Below are 17,716 nucleotides of genomic sequence, written 5' to 3' on the forward strand. Positions count from 1 at the left end.
ATAAGCAGCACAGTGCACCCATTTAAAATCCGAATTTTAGAGCACATGAGGGCGATTGATAAGGTGGATCAAGCCTATCCGGTCGCAAGACATTTTGCGGAAAACCACCAAAGCGACCGGAATCAGTTACAGTGCTACGGATTAGATTTGGTTCCTAATAATATCAGAGGTGGGGATAGACTGAAGAAACTTCGCAGACTTGAATCAAGGTACATAATAGACCTTCATACAAAAACACCTTGGGGTATGAATAGTGGTGAAGATCTGATGGTTCATATTGGTACATGAATAAAGATTAAGAACAATTGACAAAATTGGAAAGATACAAATGATATCTCGTAATATATATATATGTATATAACTGAATATGTGTATATAGAAATGAGAATTCAGAGTTATTTTGGATGAATTACCTCTTCTATTATTATTACTCTTTCTTTTTATCCTTGGGTTTTGATTGATTTATGACTCATTGAAAAATGAAATTTGATTTGAATTTGAATTTGGAGTCATGAGTTATACCTTGATGTGTCCACTAATCGAGAAACATGATTTTGTTTAATGAAATGAGAAAAGAATGAAGAAAAAATGAAATGTTAAAAAGATAAAATAATGCAGTTTCAAATAGATACATGTTTATATATAAAAGAAAGTATAAGAATGAACAAAATGTATATAAATTAAGGAACTGTTAATGGTTGATTTACTTGGATGAACAGACTTGAATAACATCTTAGGAAGGATAATAGCCGATCCACGGCTTAATTTTGTTTAAACAACAAGTAACAGTTTCCGATCTAATATACGAAAAATTGTATATATGAGAGGGTCAGGAATTATACTTATTGTAAGTTCTAATGTACTTGTGTTAATTGAGTGGTTTACATGGTTAATGACATCATAACATGTATAAAGACGAATACATCAACTCATAATACACCACTCTAAGATGGCGTTGGTGAATGTCAATTGCCAGTAGTCCTTCCTTGATTGTGAGGAATTTGTTTAAGAACATGCTGATGTCCGGTGGCTACCGACATCGAGAAAGGCTGTTTGCCGAAACGCGAAGGCGTCTGTCTTGTCTGTTGAAGAATAAAGCAACTTTTGGAAATTGAAAATCCCGTGAGTGTGGGTAATTCTTTACAAGCGTGGAGGATTTGAGCAGAATATATATATATATATATATATCAGTGCCCAAGACGCTCCTTCTGAGATACTGGGACCAGTGAGGGTTGGTGCATATTCCGGCGGAGCAAGCCGGTAGTTTCCAAATTTACAATCGTTCACAAAGTTGTTCATGCGCTCTCAGGAAGAGAGAGCGCATGAACAACTTTGTGAACGATTGTGCATATATATATATATATATATATATACACACACACACACACACACACACAAAAACAGCAAGATGCAAAATCAAAATTTTTAAAAATGCATTGAAAATGTGAAGCAATTTAAACCAGGGCTAAACATTAAGTTCTAATCCTTTTGTGGAACCAGCAAACAGAATTTAGTATGTACCCCGAGTGGGCTGTATTAATCATTGGTATGCACTGGCAAAAGATGCATGCACAGGCGACGAAAAAGACAAAGTGATGTGCTACAGCCTAACATATTGCTCACCTTTTTTTTATTACAACCAAAATTTGAAGAGCTTCACAATTCCCCTTAATATTTAGATTAGTGTATATATTGTCTTTGCAAAATCAAATATTTCATAATTGGTTTCTTTATAATGTATAGCTGTTTCTGTATTTATGTGTATTGTTTTCGGGTTTAGATTGATCAGTTGCTTAGGATGGGGTCCCCAGCCACTGGAACCAACCTGAACCCGATTGTCGAGGCCTAATTAGGCTAGAACCAGTCTTGTGTTGCTTGTGTTCGGTTCAGAGATGACCTAGCTTGCAGTTAGGCTGAACTGTTTCTACTGACTGATTTGCACATGTCTAGGTCATAACACAACATGGAATTAATACAATACTATAGCAAAGCTCACAAACAAAACTGCACCTCAATATTCAGCACAAATAGGAACTGACACAGTATTTTAAGTCTCCCCAAAGACATTGCGTGCATGCACAGTATAATGTGAGATATATTGTTAGCTTGTAGTGGACCCACCCATTGCTAACCATTGGCTGGCTTTATTGTCCCTCTTATTTGTTTGCTTCTTATTTGTGAGCTTCCATGGCCTTCCCTTTCTCTTCTGGTGTTTGGCCCTCCCCTAGAGCATAAACTCATTACTTGTTTTTTCTTTTAGCTTAAGCAGTCTACAAGAATGTATGTGTTTTCTGGCTGTGTCCCTTTTGTGCTTTGTGTTCCTCCTTCTCACATGCATGTTTCTCCCCTCGCCCTTCCACTCTGTTGCCATCTTGTTGCCTACATGCCCACCCACCTTCTGCAGTCATTCTTGCTTCCCCCAACCCAACCCCATCCCTGCCTCCTCACCTCTACGTTTGCTTCGCCATCCCTGCCTAACCACCCTCCATTGTCCATGTATTTCCCGATCCCTGCCTGCTCACCTTTACATGTGCTTCCCCATCTTTGCAAGGCCCACCCTACATTATCTTTGTGCTTCCTTATAGCCCACCTACCCCCCATTGTCCCTCTGCTTCGACGCCCATCTGCCCTCCAATGTCCCTGTGCTTAGCCGACCGCCTTCCCGCCCCATCTGTGCTTCTCCACCCACTCTCTGTTATCCCTGTTCCTCCTCGCCTGCCCACCCGCCCACCCTGTGTTGTCCATGTGCTCCCCGTCCACCCTTCATTGTCCATCTGTACAACTGCCATCCCACCCTCCTTTGGCTGTGTGCTCGCCCGCCAACCATTCATTGTTCATGTGCTCTAACACCTACCCAAAGGTGACATGACGAATCACCAAATCTCCTTGTGCCCATCAACAGCGCCTGGATACCCTCATGGGTAATAAGCAGCGCTACATAAATCTACAAACTTTAACTTTGATCTAATACTATGTTTTTCACATCCACAAAAATAGTTATAGGTGATAGCTATAGGTGATAGATGTTCGCTCCTGTATGTAAATCCAGGCTGTACAGCCTACCTCTATTTTATTCAGGTTTAAATTTGCTAGTATGGCATTCACGTTTTACAGCAGCAGGTGATGTGTGCTGAATTGCAACATTCGGCAGCATTTAGTGATAACGTATAAAATAAATTAATACACTTTATGCTTGCAACTGTGCCTACTGTTTGTGTAGTGGCGTTCTCGGGAGCTCTGTGGTTGAACTCATGCCTAAAGTTATTCAGCATTTCACAAAATAGTTGCATTTTGTTCTGACAGGACAAAGACCTAAAGCAATACATGGACGACTGCGGAAACATCATGAGTATACACAATGTGAAGGTACGTCATCTTAAATCTTGTTTTTAAATAACATTTATATTTATTCGTAGCTTCTCTGGACTGAAGCAGTCTTTGAAGAGGATTCAGTAACTCCGCCGTGTAATGTTTCTTCTTAAAATAAAGTGAAATGCCCTGCATCGCTTGCAGTGACGTTGCTTTATCACTTATGAAAAATGTCCTTCCTCATTGACCTCGGGTTGAGATCTGTGCTTGTGCACACTCTGTAGCAAATAGAGCTGTTTAAATTTAGAACTGAAAGCTAATCTAGCCGTGCATGTCTTTTAGACACGATTTCCTATTTATAATTTCATCCAAGTTTGATTTTCTGTATAATTTAACCTTCCAAATGATGTTGTTACTTAAATAGTTATAAAGTATGCCTTTTTTTAAAACCTTGATAAAAGCCTTCAGGGAAGAAGAGAGAGCTAACAAATGTATTCCAGGAGTGCCTCTGGAGGTACAAGCTAGATATGTTGCTTACATATAACTCCATGTATTCTTCTGTGTTATTTCAGCAAATGTATTATTCTCAAAGTGCCAGCGTATCTAAGTGATGCCAGTCATTTTCAAAGTCCAAAGATGAGTCTACAGCTTCATACCTTATTGGGGACGTTTGTGATGTCTATGCAGATATAAAAATGCTCTGGACGTACACTGCCGTAGTCTGAGGAGATTTTCTCATATCGACTCTGAGGGATTTGCCAATCAGATCAGTTGACATATCTTGCACCCAGATTTTTTGCATTGTGCCAGATGACCGCTTTCTGCCCAGTACTTATTTTAGGGCCAGTGCTCTTAGTGATAACATCCAGGTCCTTTATTGGTCTGCCATTGTGCTTTGAGGCAGAGGTTCTAGACTTACAAAAGGCCCTCGTTACTGAACTAGAAGGGCAGAGCACTACAGGCTCTCCTTATCCAAGGCCTATTGGTGTCTGGCACCAAAACAACAGCGTTCCAGGTTTCCAGCAACAGACAAGAGGTCCCAATGTTCCTGTTGCCGGTGTAAGAGGAACATTAGCTTTAAATCTACAGTGGAACCTAGCATGCAAGAAAACGCTTCTGCTCGCTTGCTGTTTGAGTAAGCTCTTTTTATAGATGTTTATAAATAGTAGGTCACAATTACGCATTTTATAAAAAAATAAAAATTCACACATCATGGTCTGTGAGAATTTGTTTACTTTAAGTAAAATGATAATGTTTTCCCCCCAACCCAGCATCTATTTATATTCATTGTGGTAGACCTCTCATGGGATTACATCTTCTGACTTTCCATATCTAATGTATGCATTCTCTACTTTGATACATAGCTCAAAATCTAATTCCTGTGAAAGTACACCTGAGCCCCCTTGTTACCACAGTTGATGTTCTTCAAAGTCATTGGATTGTCAATCCCAGCTTAATAACATTTGAGTTGCGGTTAATGGCAGTGTCAAACTGCATTTTCAAGTACTGTATAAAAACAAGGTAGTGTAGTAATAATAATACTCATTGTTAATTCAGTGTGCTTGAAGCTTGAAGCTCGCCTGCTGTCTTCCTGTCTGGCCTACTTGCATTTACAGACAATCTCCCCAGTCACCAGGAGGCTCAACAAAAGAAAGGAAGCCTGCAAAAAAGTCTCATGGAGGTAGGGGAAATAGTCCCAAAAGCTTCCAAGTCACATCTACCTTCTTATATAACTTGCTGTAAACGTTTCATTTGATCTGCAGGACCACCCTCAGATTTTTGGAGCCAAAAGCAGAAGGTGAGCAAGCTCAGATGGGGACTTGGAGATGGAGATTTTCGTTGATCCTTAGTTGGGAGTGCCCAAACTTGTCTGGCAAGTGGTATAAGGAAAGCAGCATGGGAACAATTGTGTATTTCTGTCTTGAATGTGACTTTATAGTAGCTTTTTTCCAAGAAGCATATCCATGGAACAGGAGCTCCTGCTGTGATATGCACTCATCAGCAATAACTTGCTTGTTTTATTTTTTTTAATTGGCCGGTCTTTCCCACCTCACACTCACAGCAGAGTGCTGACTGGAACATAAGTGAGTGCAGTCCAGTTGAAGGATTTCCATTTTCCAGCACATTTGGAGAGATTTATCACCAGCTCTTACTTGAATCTGTGAGACCAGAAGTCTGGTTCATGAGCTAGTTATGATGACTTTTTGCTTCCTCGCTACGAGTACCTAGGTTTCAAGGTACCAAGCCTGCGTGTCTCTATAAAAAGTTTCTTCTGTGACAGGAATGTGAAGAAAGACATGGAACAGAAATAATCTATGGCCTGCCTGAAATAAAATTAGTGGACCAGTTGCAATTGGACATTTCTCCTTTATACTCCTTTGAAAAGTTTCCTCCGTGCCAGAGGAGTGCAGAAGGTCCTGTAAACAAAAGGCTCTGCTGCTGCTGATAAATCTTCTAAAACCGGTCTGGTGGTGGCTCAGTGGACTAATATGCCCACTTCGTGGGTCTGTGTTTGACAAAATAATTACCTTCTGTAACGCCTTAGAGACTCTATCTATCTGCAGATTCCTTACCTTAGAATTATCCCCAGGTGTCAGACTTGATCTGGAAATTTCCCATGAACAGTAGTATCCCTGCTTGCCAGTAGGTGGAGCAGTTCAGGTCCACGTGGCATCGTTGACGTTGTCCGCACCGGAAGTGAGGCTTGTGTTACGTACATAAGGCCACCTAGGCGCACAGGTGTCAGATTCATTTTCAAGACTTTCCCTGAGAGAAGTGTGTAGCCATAACATACACTGACCACTGGTGTGGAAAACTAGGGCCCTGAAAGGGGAAAGACCTGTCCCTAGAAATCCATTCGCAGAGCGGGAATGATGGGTGGGTCAGTAAGGAATCTGCGGCTAGATAGTCTCTACCACACAAGGCCTTACCGAAGGTAAGTAACGTGTTCATCTGATAGAGACAAACTTGTTAATCTGATAGAGACTTCTAGCTGCAGATTCCTTACGTTATAATAAATACCCAAGCGATACCTCCCCGGAGGTGGGTCTGCAGACCAATTTCACACAAGGGTGCCCTGCAGGACAGAACAGGGAAAATTCCCATCCTTACAGACCTGACTGTCCAGGCAATAGTGTTTAGTAAATGTGGGCAAGGAAGCCCACGTTGCCGCCTGACAGATGTCCAGGACTGGAACTCTGTGTGCAAACGCAGTGGTGGAATGAGCACGTAAACCCTCTGAGGGTTGTTTCTTAGCCATGTGTAGCCGATATTTATACAGAGCATGATCTTTGGGGATGATAGAGCGTGCAGGGACCAACTAGCTCAGTTTTATCAGACTCACCTTAGGCTCATACAACATTCACACATTGAACTAGTAGTCCTACCTAACTAATTTACTAATTTATTCACTCTATCAGTTTTCCCAGAGGTCCGATTTAGGACTTATACCTGTAGACCATGACTTACCAATCCTTGTCACTTTACTATAAGTCCTGTGGATCAGAGAGTTAGCATAAACAGATGGTATTTTAAACACATTTAATTTTCTTATAATAAACACAGACTCTGGAAAAGTTTTAAAACCTTTATCTATGATAGCTTTTCTGAGTCAAATGAAAAGGGCCACAATCTCATGACCATACATTTTACAAGCAAAAATATAACCAGCAGGACATAAAGTTGGTAAGAAATCACAGTAACACCATTAGACATTGGTACCTGGGAATGGTGAGAAAGGGAAATAGCACAAGGACATCTCACATTGATTATATTTACCTAGAATGTTGTAATGACCAATCCTGGCCATGGGCTGGGGCAAAATACGGACCAGGACCAGGCTCCGGACTAATCAGGTGCCCACGCGAAAAGACAGGTGCAGATCATGACAGGTGACCTCAGCTAAGTGCAACGCCAGCGTCACACCCCTCTCTCTAGGAAAGCCAATTAATACCCCGATTGGGTAATCGATTCCTCTGACAGAGTGCTCCGCCAGCACCTCTGCTCTCGATAGCCTATTGAGTGCGTTGGGTCAGTGACAGGTCAGCTATTCAGACAAGTCGGACAATTTCTCTATCTGAGCCTACCTTAGGTATTCCATTTCGTGGGCAATGTATCACCCCTAAATGTTGCAAATCTATGTGTTCCCCTTCAGTGATTGGTTGGAAAGACGAGGAGAGGTCATCACACCATACTAAGATGATGTAATTTCAATTCGTTTCATATTGATTGAATCCCCACTCACAATTTTACTTTCCCATGACTTTATTCCGCCCAACAATATTGGCATACAATTCATATACATGGTATTTATTTGAGTCTTCTTGCTTCCTCTTTAGAGGTCAGTAGAGCAGGTTCCCAGGAACATCGTGGGTAAGAAGGGTGTTGGCAATCATTCAATGCCAATGCTTCAGCAATTTCAGAGTATGTGTGTGCGGTATCGTTCAAGATGGAAGATGTGACAGTAGTTAGGCCCAAAGTACGAGCTAATAGCAAAGTCAAAAAGAAACATATTAGAATACAGAAATAAATTAATGCACTGTATACCGCTTATCTCTGCTCTATTCCCATTACTTTATTTTAACTTGAGCATTAATGATTAAGCAGAACGAGCAAGTTTAGTACAAGCTGCATCATAAGCATTAGCATGTAAAATCTTAAGCAGCCATTTCTGGCATTAGTGCACAGAAGCAAAGTTTTCCCACCAAGCAGAGAGGTACGTCACACCACGTGAGTGTGGCATGTGCAGAAGATTTCCCGCGTTTTCGGCGGCCATTTTAATGCACTAGAGTTACTGTTACTAAAAGCACATTGAAAAGCTTCCCCTAGATACTAGAAATGTTGTGAAATGTAAATATTAGTAAACAAAACATGTTGATTAATATTTTATAAGTTATTTAGAGAGGGCTGCATACAAGCAAGTTTCGGAATATGTGAATCCTTGCTCCATCAGGGAGATGGTCCGCTTCTGCATAGCCCAACCTTTCTTCGCTTCGACATACCCCATGAAGAATTGGTCATTCACCCGTAACTCTCATGTGCAGTCAAGGTAGAGTGACAATACTCTTTTTGGGTCCAGAGGGTGAAATTGCTCCTCTTCCTTGAAGGGATGAGGCAAAGCATAAAAAGTAGGTGGTTTGGCCTACGTAAAATGGAGTGACCACTTTGGAAGAAAGGAAGCTCTCGTATGAAGCACCAGTTTGTATGGGTAGATATTCAGGTAAGGAGGCTTGGATGACAAGACCTGAGGCTCACTGACCTTTCAGGCAGATGTCATTGCAAGGACTGAAAGGACAATTTTGTAAGGGCTCAAGCGGAGCGCATATCAGGAATATGAGGACCAGATTAAGCTCCCACTGAGGCATTACACAGGGAGAAGGAGGAAACCTATATTGCAAACCTTTCAAAAACCTATGTACAGTAGGGGATTGGAAAAGGGAAGTTTGGTCAGGCAACAGCTGAAAAGCAGATATTGTAGAAAGATATCCCTTAACAATGCCCAGAGCAGAGCTCTGCTTGGCAAGGGAAAGAACAAATGGAAGACTGAGATGGGGGAGCAAAAAGAGGGTCAACTGAGTTCGCTGCACACCGTGCCACAAATTTCCCTCGACTGTAGGTGTTCACCGTCTTGATGGAGGGACACCTGGCTGCCAGAATAGCATTGCAGACTTTGGGCAGAACGTCGAAAGCTGTCAACTGTTGCTTCTCCATCTTCACACAAGAAAGCAGAGGGTTGACGGGTTGGGTTGGGGAACTCTCCCCTGCTGCTGTGACACAGGATTCTCCCAAAGGAGCTACCTGATCGGAGAACCGATGGCCATGACTCTGTGCCAAATCTGGCGTCACAAGGATGACTTGGGCCTGGTCTTTCCTGATCATCTTGAGAATTCTGGGCAGGAGTGGTATGGGCGGAAAGGCGTACAAGAGGGCTGGACTCCACTCGAGATGAAAAGCGTCTAAGTGAGAGCCACCCTGGAAGCTCCAGTGCGCAGATCTGCTGACATTGCACATTCTCGTCCGTGGCGAACAGATCTAGCCAAGACTGTCCCCACTGCTGAAAGAGGCCTTGCACCACCTACGAATGGAGACATGATTTGTGATCTGCTCGGCATCTTCCGATGAGTTTCATCCGCTCTGGCGTTCGGAGAACCCACCAGATGTTGGACCACCAGGCATATGCCCTGCTGTTCCAGCCATGTCCAGAAAGCAGGGCCTCTTGACAAGGGGTCCACGATCCAAACGGATTTGTTTGTTGCAGTACCACATGGCGGTGGTATTGTGTTTGAACTCCTGCACTGGCCTTCCCTGGATGGAGGGTAGAAAGGCTTTCAATGCCAATCTGATCGCTCAGAGCACCAGCAGGTTGATGTAGAGTCTGGGTTCCACCAGAGACCTGAGTCCTCTGATCTCCTACTGTTCCAGATTGCCTCCCCATCCCAAGAGTGAATCATCTGTCACTACTGTGAGATCTGGTTAGGGAAGGAAGAGGGGTCTGCCTCTGACCGAATTGCGGTTTGTTAACCACCACTGCAGATCCTTCACAGTTCCTCTGAGAACGGGACCATGTCAGAGAGATTCCCCTGGCCCTGCACCGACTGGAACTTCAGGTCCCACTGCAGGGCCTGCACATACCAACAGGAATGTGTCACCAGCAGGATACAGGAGGCCATGAGGCCCAGCAACCTCTGAGTCAGTCTCACCAAAATCCAGAACAGAAGCTTAAACATTAGTGCCATAGCCTGAATAGCCTGTACTCGCTGTTCGGGAGGATAGACCTGAAACTGCACTGTGTACAGAACAGCTCAGATGAAAGCGAGCGTCTGATAGGGAGTCAGGGGTGACTTCCTCACGTTGATAGTGAACCCCGCCGAATGCAGGAGGCCTGCTGTAGTCTAGAGGTGGGAGACACCAGCCTGGGGCGAGCCCGTTTTCGACAGCCTGTCATCAAGATAGGGAAAGATTGTCACCCCTGATCTCCACTGATGAGCTCGAACTACTGCCATCACCTTGATGAACACCCAAGGGGTGCTGGTGAAGCCATAGGGGAGCACAGAGACTGAAAGTACTCATTGCTCACCATGAACGGCAGATATTGTCTGTGGGTAGGCAGGACAGGAATGTGGAAATATGTGCCCTGCAAGTCCAATGCTACCATCCAGTCTCCAGGGTCGAGGGATGACAAGACCTGAACAGGACTGAGCAATTTGAACTTCTTATTGAGAAAAAAGTTGAGAGAGTGCACTTCAAAGGTAGGATGAAGGCCTCTGTCCTTCTCGGGCATCAGTAGCGAGAATAGTTACCAAATCCCACTTCTGGCATCTGCACCCACTCTATGGCTCCTTTTGCCAAATTAGCCAGCATTTCTTAGCATGGAAGAGATAGTTGGTCATCCATCAGCCTGTTCTAAGTGGGAGGCATGGAGGGGAGTGGACAGTCTTGAAGGAGAGGGAGTAGCCCCTTCGGGCAATCTGCAGAGGCAGCGGCTGAAAGGGAGTTGGTGGACTAACCAGACCCAGGCCACCCAGCCCTCTGGGCCGGTAGGAGCTGCGCCTTAGGCCATGCAGAGGCTGGTAAGCTTGCGTTGCGCTGTGGCTGGACGGGTAAGGACGCGCTGTACCACCCTTCCTTGGCCGCAAAAGGTGGATGGGGGGGCCATGGAAAGGCCCAAGGATCTGGCTGAAGCACCCTGCTGTCCTTGGAGCGCTCCAGCCCTAAATCTGTCTTGTCGCAGAAGAGATGGGAGTCATCAAAAAGCATGTTCATGAGTGATGACTGAACATCCCCTGAAAAGCCCTTAGTCCTCAATTAGGCATGGCATCTCGGAGCCACTGTCGTCAAAACCACTCTGCCTAGTGAGGCAGAGGTGTGTGGTCCACAGTGGATGGTGAACATAGCTGCACCTGCTGATGGGAGAGGACAGCCAGTGCCTCCTTCGGAAGTGGCGGCAGCATCTGCACAACCATCTCCCACAGAGCGTGGGAGTAGCTGCCTAAAAGACATGCTCTGTTCAACAATCTAAATACCAAGCTGGCAGAAGAAAACATCTTCCTGCCGAAACTGTCCTGCTGTTTGGATTCCTTGTCCGGCGAGGCCATAAGGAATGCGCCCGGATTTACTTGTGAGGTAGAGGCTTGGACAACCAAACTCTTCGGGATGAGGTGTTGGGTTAAGAAGTTTGGGTTCCTTTGAGTAGAGCAGTGGGGCGGGCAATAGTCCTGTTCACAGGAGCCCCTGTTCTGGGCTTGAGCCAAGCCCCAGGCAGGACATCAGTAAGTGCCTCTTTGAAAGAAAGGAGCAGTTCTGACGAGGATAGTCCTGGCTGAAGCACTAATGTTAAGACATTAGTCTTGTCTGCTACCAAGGGCAAACTAAGGTCTAGGAACTCTGCAGCACCCTGTACTACTATTGTGTGAAATTCAAGCAATGAGGTAGACTGAGATGTAGTTATATCCAAAGGGTAGATTTATTCTTTAGTTCAGTCAGGACAGGAGCATTTTGAGGATAAGATGGTTGTAGTAGTATTGAAAGTAGTATCAGGAAAATCAGCCCCACCAGGAGCAGCAACCCTGCTGCTCAGGCCCATACAGCAACTGACAATTCCACTCAAACATACACACAGGTAACATTATGAGACATCACTTACACTGGCTGAGCAGCAGAGTACAGAACACAGAGAAAGGACTAGACATACATGAGAGCAGGATACCACACATTGTAAATGAAGCTCTCTCCTCTGTAGCCACGGTAGGGGGTGAAAGCATACCAGCATCTGGAGAGGTGTCCAGTCCTCTGGCTTCACCCAGTTCCTCACACCAGTGCATAGAGTCTTCATAAGGCTGGTATGCTTCCGTGTCCAGCGACCCCTCCCATCCTCCCTGAGTCGCAGCCCTTAAGAATTGTGCTCAGGCTCCGGCCTGGCCGACATGGCACCAATCTACACTGGAGTCTACGTCTGATGACGCCCCTCCAGCTCCGTGTCGGAGATGAGAATGGGAATGGCGGTCCCAGCGCTGCCGGGAGCATTGGCCTCAGACTGGCATCAGGGAAGGTCGGGATGGTACAACTGGCACCAGTCCAGATCCATATGTGCATCCTTGAGGTCCGACTGGCGTGAGGCCAGAGCTGCTGGCATGGATTCAGATGGGGCCCCTGGGACCTGCAGGTCCTGAAGGTGCGATGATGGGAACGGGCCACCCAAATATGAGGTGCATAGCGAAATAAAATTCTCAGAGCTGGGCGTGTGTCGCTCTGTCTCCTAGAAACTCGGGGAGATACGAAGCCGGCCCAGGCTCTGGCTCACCCACGGAGCCAGGCCTCGAGTAATGACACTCCGTCATCTATTCGGCCAGCGCATGAGAAGTCGGAGCATGCTTACACTTCTTCTTCTTGTGTTTGGACTTAACCGAGTGGCTTGGCGACTTGGACTGTGGTGATGACCATGGAGCATCGACTGGGACCTTGATCATCCCCGCGTCGATCCAATAGGAGCTCGAGGAATCGCTGCCAAAAGGCCTTCGGGTGCATGGTGCGGCAGTCGGGACACACCTTCGGGTCATGGTCCCACTTGAGGAACCAAAGGCAAACAAGATGCAACGCCGCATGGCTTTAAGTTGGCCTTCCTCAATGACCACCCTGCCACACCAGGAGGATAACCTCAAAAGGAGATGACAAAATGTCAAGAAAAAACATAGTCAAAAAAAGACCAAGTGGTAGCTCTTCCTGGGTCTGCGTTGACTGGCGCAGAAAGAAATGAATTGGCGCCAATGCGCCTAGTGGCACCTCTATAGACACCACAAATGTCACTTCCAGTGCGAACAATACCACTCGAGTTGAACGGCGCCACCTACTAGTGTGTAGGAGTACTGTTGATGAAAAATTCCCAGATCCAGTCAGACTCCTAGGGATACATCTAAGGTAAGGTATATGCGTCTAAAATTCTCTATCAGATCTCATGGGCACTTGTTTGAATCCAAGCAGATTTATTCAGCCTTTCGACCTCCGGAGGTACATAAAATAAGGAACATTCAGTTTGGTAAAATAAAGATTTGTTATTCAATGGCAGCATGCTTCAAGGGTGAACATACTTTTTACAAATACATGAGGAGCCCTCCTAAAACTTGAACTAGTGGATTGATGTCTGAGGAACATTTGCAGAAGGTATGGATAGTTCTGAAGTATAGAAAAATAAGTTAAAGTTTGTTTTATAGAGTTGGAACTCTTGGCAAAATGTAGTCTGTGGAGGACTGGGACAGTGTGCCTGTAGTATCCAGAAAAAGTCTCCACCGTGGCACTTTCAACTTAGCCCCCTTTCCCACCGTATTCATTTCTGGGAGAAATGGCTACACTTTGATTGATCAACATAGGTATTCTCCCCTGTAGAGCCCATCTCAGCTGCAGGCTCCAGCCTTGCCGGATTACATTTTTCAAACAAGCAGAAAAGTTTTTAACGCTAAAAGCAAATGTTTGACTGGAACAAGCTGCCATCTTTTACCCACAATTCAGCTGTGTTGATTTCCTAACTGCTGGACACTTTAAGTGTTTTTATTCCGATTTGATTTGTTCTTTCGGTGTTGTTGCACATGTATTATATGTACTTGTCGTAAGAAGACTTTTTTTGAAAAAATGTATTGAAAATGTTTTTGATAACATACCAAACCAATCCAACTTTCATGACAATCTCAAGATATGTGACTACTAGAACACAGTGTTTCAAATATAGTATATATGTAGTAAATTGGGGTATCATATATTCAACCCTGTCTCTTGCCCTCCATTACACATCCCTATATCTGAATATTAATCTTTTCTTCAAAATTATTCTGAACGACTGTGACCTGGCTGTAGTTTTTCTGTTATGCTTTTTCTTATTGTATGATGAGGGCTTTCTCATCCACCTCTTATTATTCTTGCCAGGGACCCTACAACTTGATAAACTTTATTGGGTATTCCTTCTCCCGGTAGACAGAGTCCTCGGCCAGCATACACCACCAATCCATGTTTTTTACCCACTGATCAACTGATGGAGGCTCTTTACTCGCTCCCAATTTGCCAGTATCCAGGTTTGCTGCCATTAGTGCCATGTTACAGAACTAAAGTGTATATGGCTATTGTTTGATCTTTTCGGAACTCCTAGAAGCCCAATTGTGGTGATATGTCAAAGTTAATTTCTGAGACCCTTGAAATCTAACTTATCTGTGAAAGCTTTCACAAAGTGTGTGTTAATGATCCTTGCTGAGCACACCCTCGCAGGCATCTGTCGTTGTCCCTCCTTCCGATCTTTTATGCCCTAAATCTAGTCAAATAAGCCTGGCGCAGGATCCCTAACTGTACTAGGTGAAACCGTCCAGGCAGATTTTAGCCGCTTAAAAAATGCAGAGCGAGGTCTATGTTTTCGGAGACAAAGTGTTTTGGCATTTTTGGCAGTCCACCCATAGTAAGCCTGTTAAAATAATTTTTACTTTTTGGCAAAATAAATTCACTGTAACGTTGATAATTCGGAACTGAGTAAGTTCTGTTAGCATTCTGCTGAAAGGTCGACTGTTGGTTGTGGGCAAACAGTTGAACTTCAGAAAGCACTTGCATCTGGTAAAAGAACTAGAAGGCTCGGACAGCGATATTTGAAGATAATGAGCACATTTTCAAGGGGTCCCAGGCCTTCGTGGAACGTACCAATAGTTCGCCTGGGAGATGTTAGGGGATATTCATGAGTCCTCGCCTATTTCAGGCTCCATCCCCTCCGTGCCTGCAGTTCTTTTCTGGGCCCGCCCATGATCAGCGATTTGCACATCAGCGGATGACGTTTGAAGGGAGCGCGCCGAGGGAGCACGCAGGGCAGGTGTTCTTTACACAGATGAGCGCACTCCAGTTTCGTTTATCATCATTGTTCAACAACTCCTCGCATTGAACTCTATTCATGCAACTGATTACTTCATTCGGTTGAAGCACACTCCATCTGAATGAAGTTACATACCTTACTTCGGTTGTTTTGATTTCTTTTTACCTATATACATAGACGAGTGCTTTTTATTATAATAATTAGTAACCACAAGATGGCAGCAATGGCAATCAAGTAAAAAAGTGGAAATCACCACAATGTAGTAATCGTTTTTTTTATTGAACGTTAGGTATGAAAACGCCGGGGTAGAGCCACAACAGTGCTACTGTTGCATTCCAAGAGAGGAACAGAGCAGGCGTTTCTTAATTTAACGGCATCATTATAAATGCTGGATTATTTCCAGAATGAACAAAAATATGCAACTCAAGTATTTTTTTAACCATTGATGCATGCATCACTTTTGAAACATGGCACCTTTTGTAGGTGTCCTATCGCAACAGAAAAGAGCCAACATTTCTCAAGAACCAGAAATGCACAGTTTCTTGTTACTAAGGCACGCTTTGTCTTCATCTGTGTTATTTAATCCCCGTTTCCTTTTAGTGACCGAATCTTGTTTATAATTTAGTTTCCTGCAGGTAATGAATGCGCTGTCTGCTTGCTGCAATGGTATTCCCATAACTTTGACCAGAGATTTGACACATGGTGGACTCATAACTCATATGTTAACTAATTAGAGTTAAAAAGTCAACCCTACCCTTCCCCATTATATCTTTTTTTATTTTGTACCTTTTTTCAGGACTCAGGACTGAGTCCCAAGTCCTAAAATGGCTACCGCCACATTGTTGTTGATGTGGTGGAAGCCAATCCAACCTCAACTTGAGCTGAGTGAAAGTGGTGCATGAGTGTCTTTGAAGGTCTGTGAGTGGATAGGGGAGTCTGAGTGTGTGTGTGTGTGGGTCTGTGAGTGGTTGTGTGAGTTAGTATCTGAGTGGGTCAGTCAGTGAGAGCGTGGGCCTCTGAGTGGGTCCGCGCGCCCCTACACCACATTAACAGAAACCACAGGAAAGTGGTGGTCGCCGGGGCCCAGGGTGGTCCACACGCCCTGCACATTTTTTTTAAAGTAAAGCAGAGGAGGTGGTCCTTATTTGAGCCCATGGAGGGTGGGGTTTTGGGGGGTCCGTGCTGCCTCTCCTATATTACTAAAAAGGCCAGGGGAGGTGGTGGTCAGAGCCCAAAAAGTCTCAGGGGGGGGCCATGTGCCCCCCTACTTTTTTTAGAAACTGCCCCTGGCTCAACCGGTGGTTCTTTACAAAACAAGTTCAGGAGCCTGCTTTTGGGGGGGGGAGTTTATTTACCTCTTACTGCTGATTTCTTAGCTGTATTTTGCCTCTTTCTGCGTGTTATTCTGCCTCTTTCTGCTTGTGTCTTACCTTTATATTGCTTCTTGCTGCTGGTTTCTAACCTCTAGTTAGCCTCTTTTTACTAGTTTCTAAACTTTATTCTGCCTCTTTCTGCTCCCTTCAGAACTTTATTCTGCCTCTTGCTGCTCATTTCCCACCATTATATTGCCTCTTTCTGCTCGTTCCTCACCTTTATTTTCCTTTTCTGCTCATTTCTCACTTATATTTTGCCTCTTTCTGTTTTTTTTCTGACCTTTATTTTGCCTCATTCTGATCCCTTCTGACATTTATTCTGCCTCTTTCTGCTAGTTTCTCACCTTTATTTTGCCTCTTGCTGCTGGTTTATGGCCTCTATTTTGCCTCTTGCTGCTCGTTGCTGATCTTTATTTTACCACTTTCTACTAAATTCTCACCTTTATTTGACCTCTTTCTGCTCATAGTGGTGGTTGGCGACCCACAAAAATGGTAGGTTGACATAAATTCAATAAAAAAAATACAAATAAACATTAAAAAATGTCAATATTTATCACTTACCTTAGCCTGCAGCACGCCCTTGGTGTTCTCCAGTCCCCTGCTCCAGACTCCTCCAAGCAAGAAGTCCAACAGCTTCCACAGGTCCTTATCCATTCCAGACACTGCTCTCATGCTGCATGAGTGAAGCATCTGGATTCCCTAGAGCAGGCTGCCTCAGCGCTCTGAAGAGCACTAAAGGCCTGTGCCTGCTTTCCAACACAGCTGTCTAAGACAGTTGAGTTTGAGAGGTTGAATTGCATATGTTGGTTTGGCCGTAGCAAGGTATCTGCCCAAACTGACATGCCCAATTGATGCTGTAGGGACTCATTGCTGCCAGTCAGCAGCAATGACACAATGGCCCCGCCCTGCCCTCTCCATTCGGCAGAAAGGCAAAAAATATGGTAATAAAATCCTTCTATTATCATTTTATTTTTCTAGCTCCCCCTCCTTTTTTTAGAAACTGCCCCCAGGACCTGGCCCACTGAGGGGCCCTTTACAAAACAAGTGCGGGAACCCACGCTTTTTTTTTGCTGCATATTTCGTGAATTCCCAGCAATTTTTTTAAAAAAAAAGGCTTTTTTGCCATGCCACAAGACCAAGGTTTGGGGGTTAGGGTGTTCCTACCCTGCCCCCTTATCTTTTTTTTCACTTTTTTTGTGGG

The 17,716-nt window shown here is 44.4% G+C and overlaps 1 protein-coding gene across 2 annotated transcripts in view; it reads left to right on the forward strand.

The window, feature by feature from the left end:
- The window catches only part of CDK17 (cyclin dependent kinase 17), a 529,501-nt gene that overhangs the window by 459,377 nt on the left and 52,408 nt on the right, over positions 1-17,716 (forward strand). For both annotated transcript variants that reach the window (XM_078678048.1, XM_078678059.1), the window contains exon 10: positions 3,304-3,366. In XM_078678048.1, the coding sequence (XP_078534174.1) occupies positions 3,304-3,366 (63 nt within the window). The remainder of the gene's footprint in view (positions 1-3,303; positions 3,367-17,716) is intronic.

Source organism: Lissotriton helveticus, chromosome 1_1 (genome assembly GCF_964261635.1).
Source record: "Lissotriton helveticus chromosome 1_1, aLisHel1.1, whole genome shotgun sequence".
In the NCBI taxonomy this organism is placed as follows: Eukaryota; Metazoa; Chordata; class Amphibia; order Caudata; family Salamandridae; genus Lissotriton; species Lissotriton helveticus.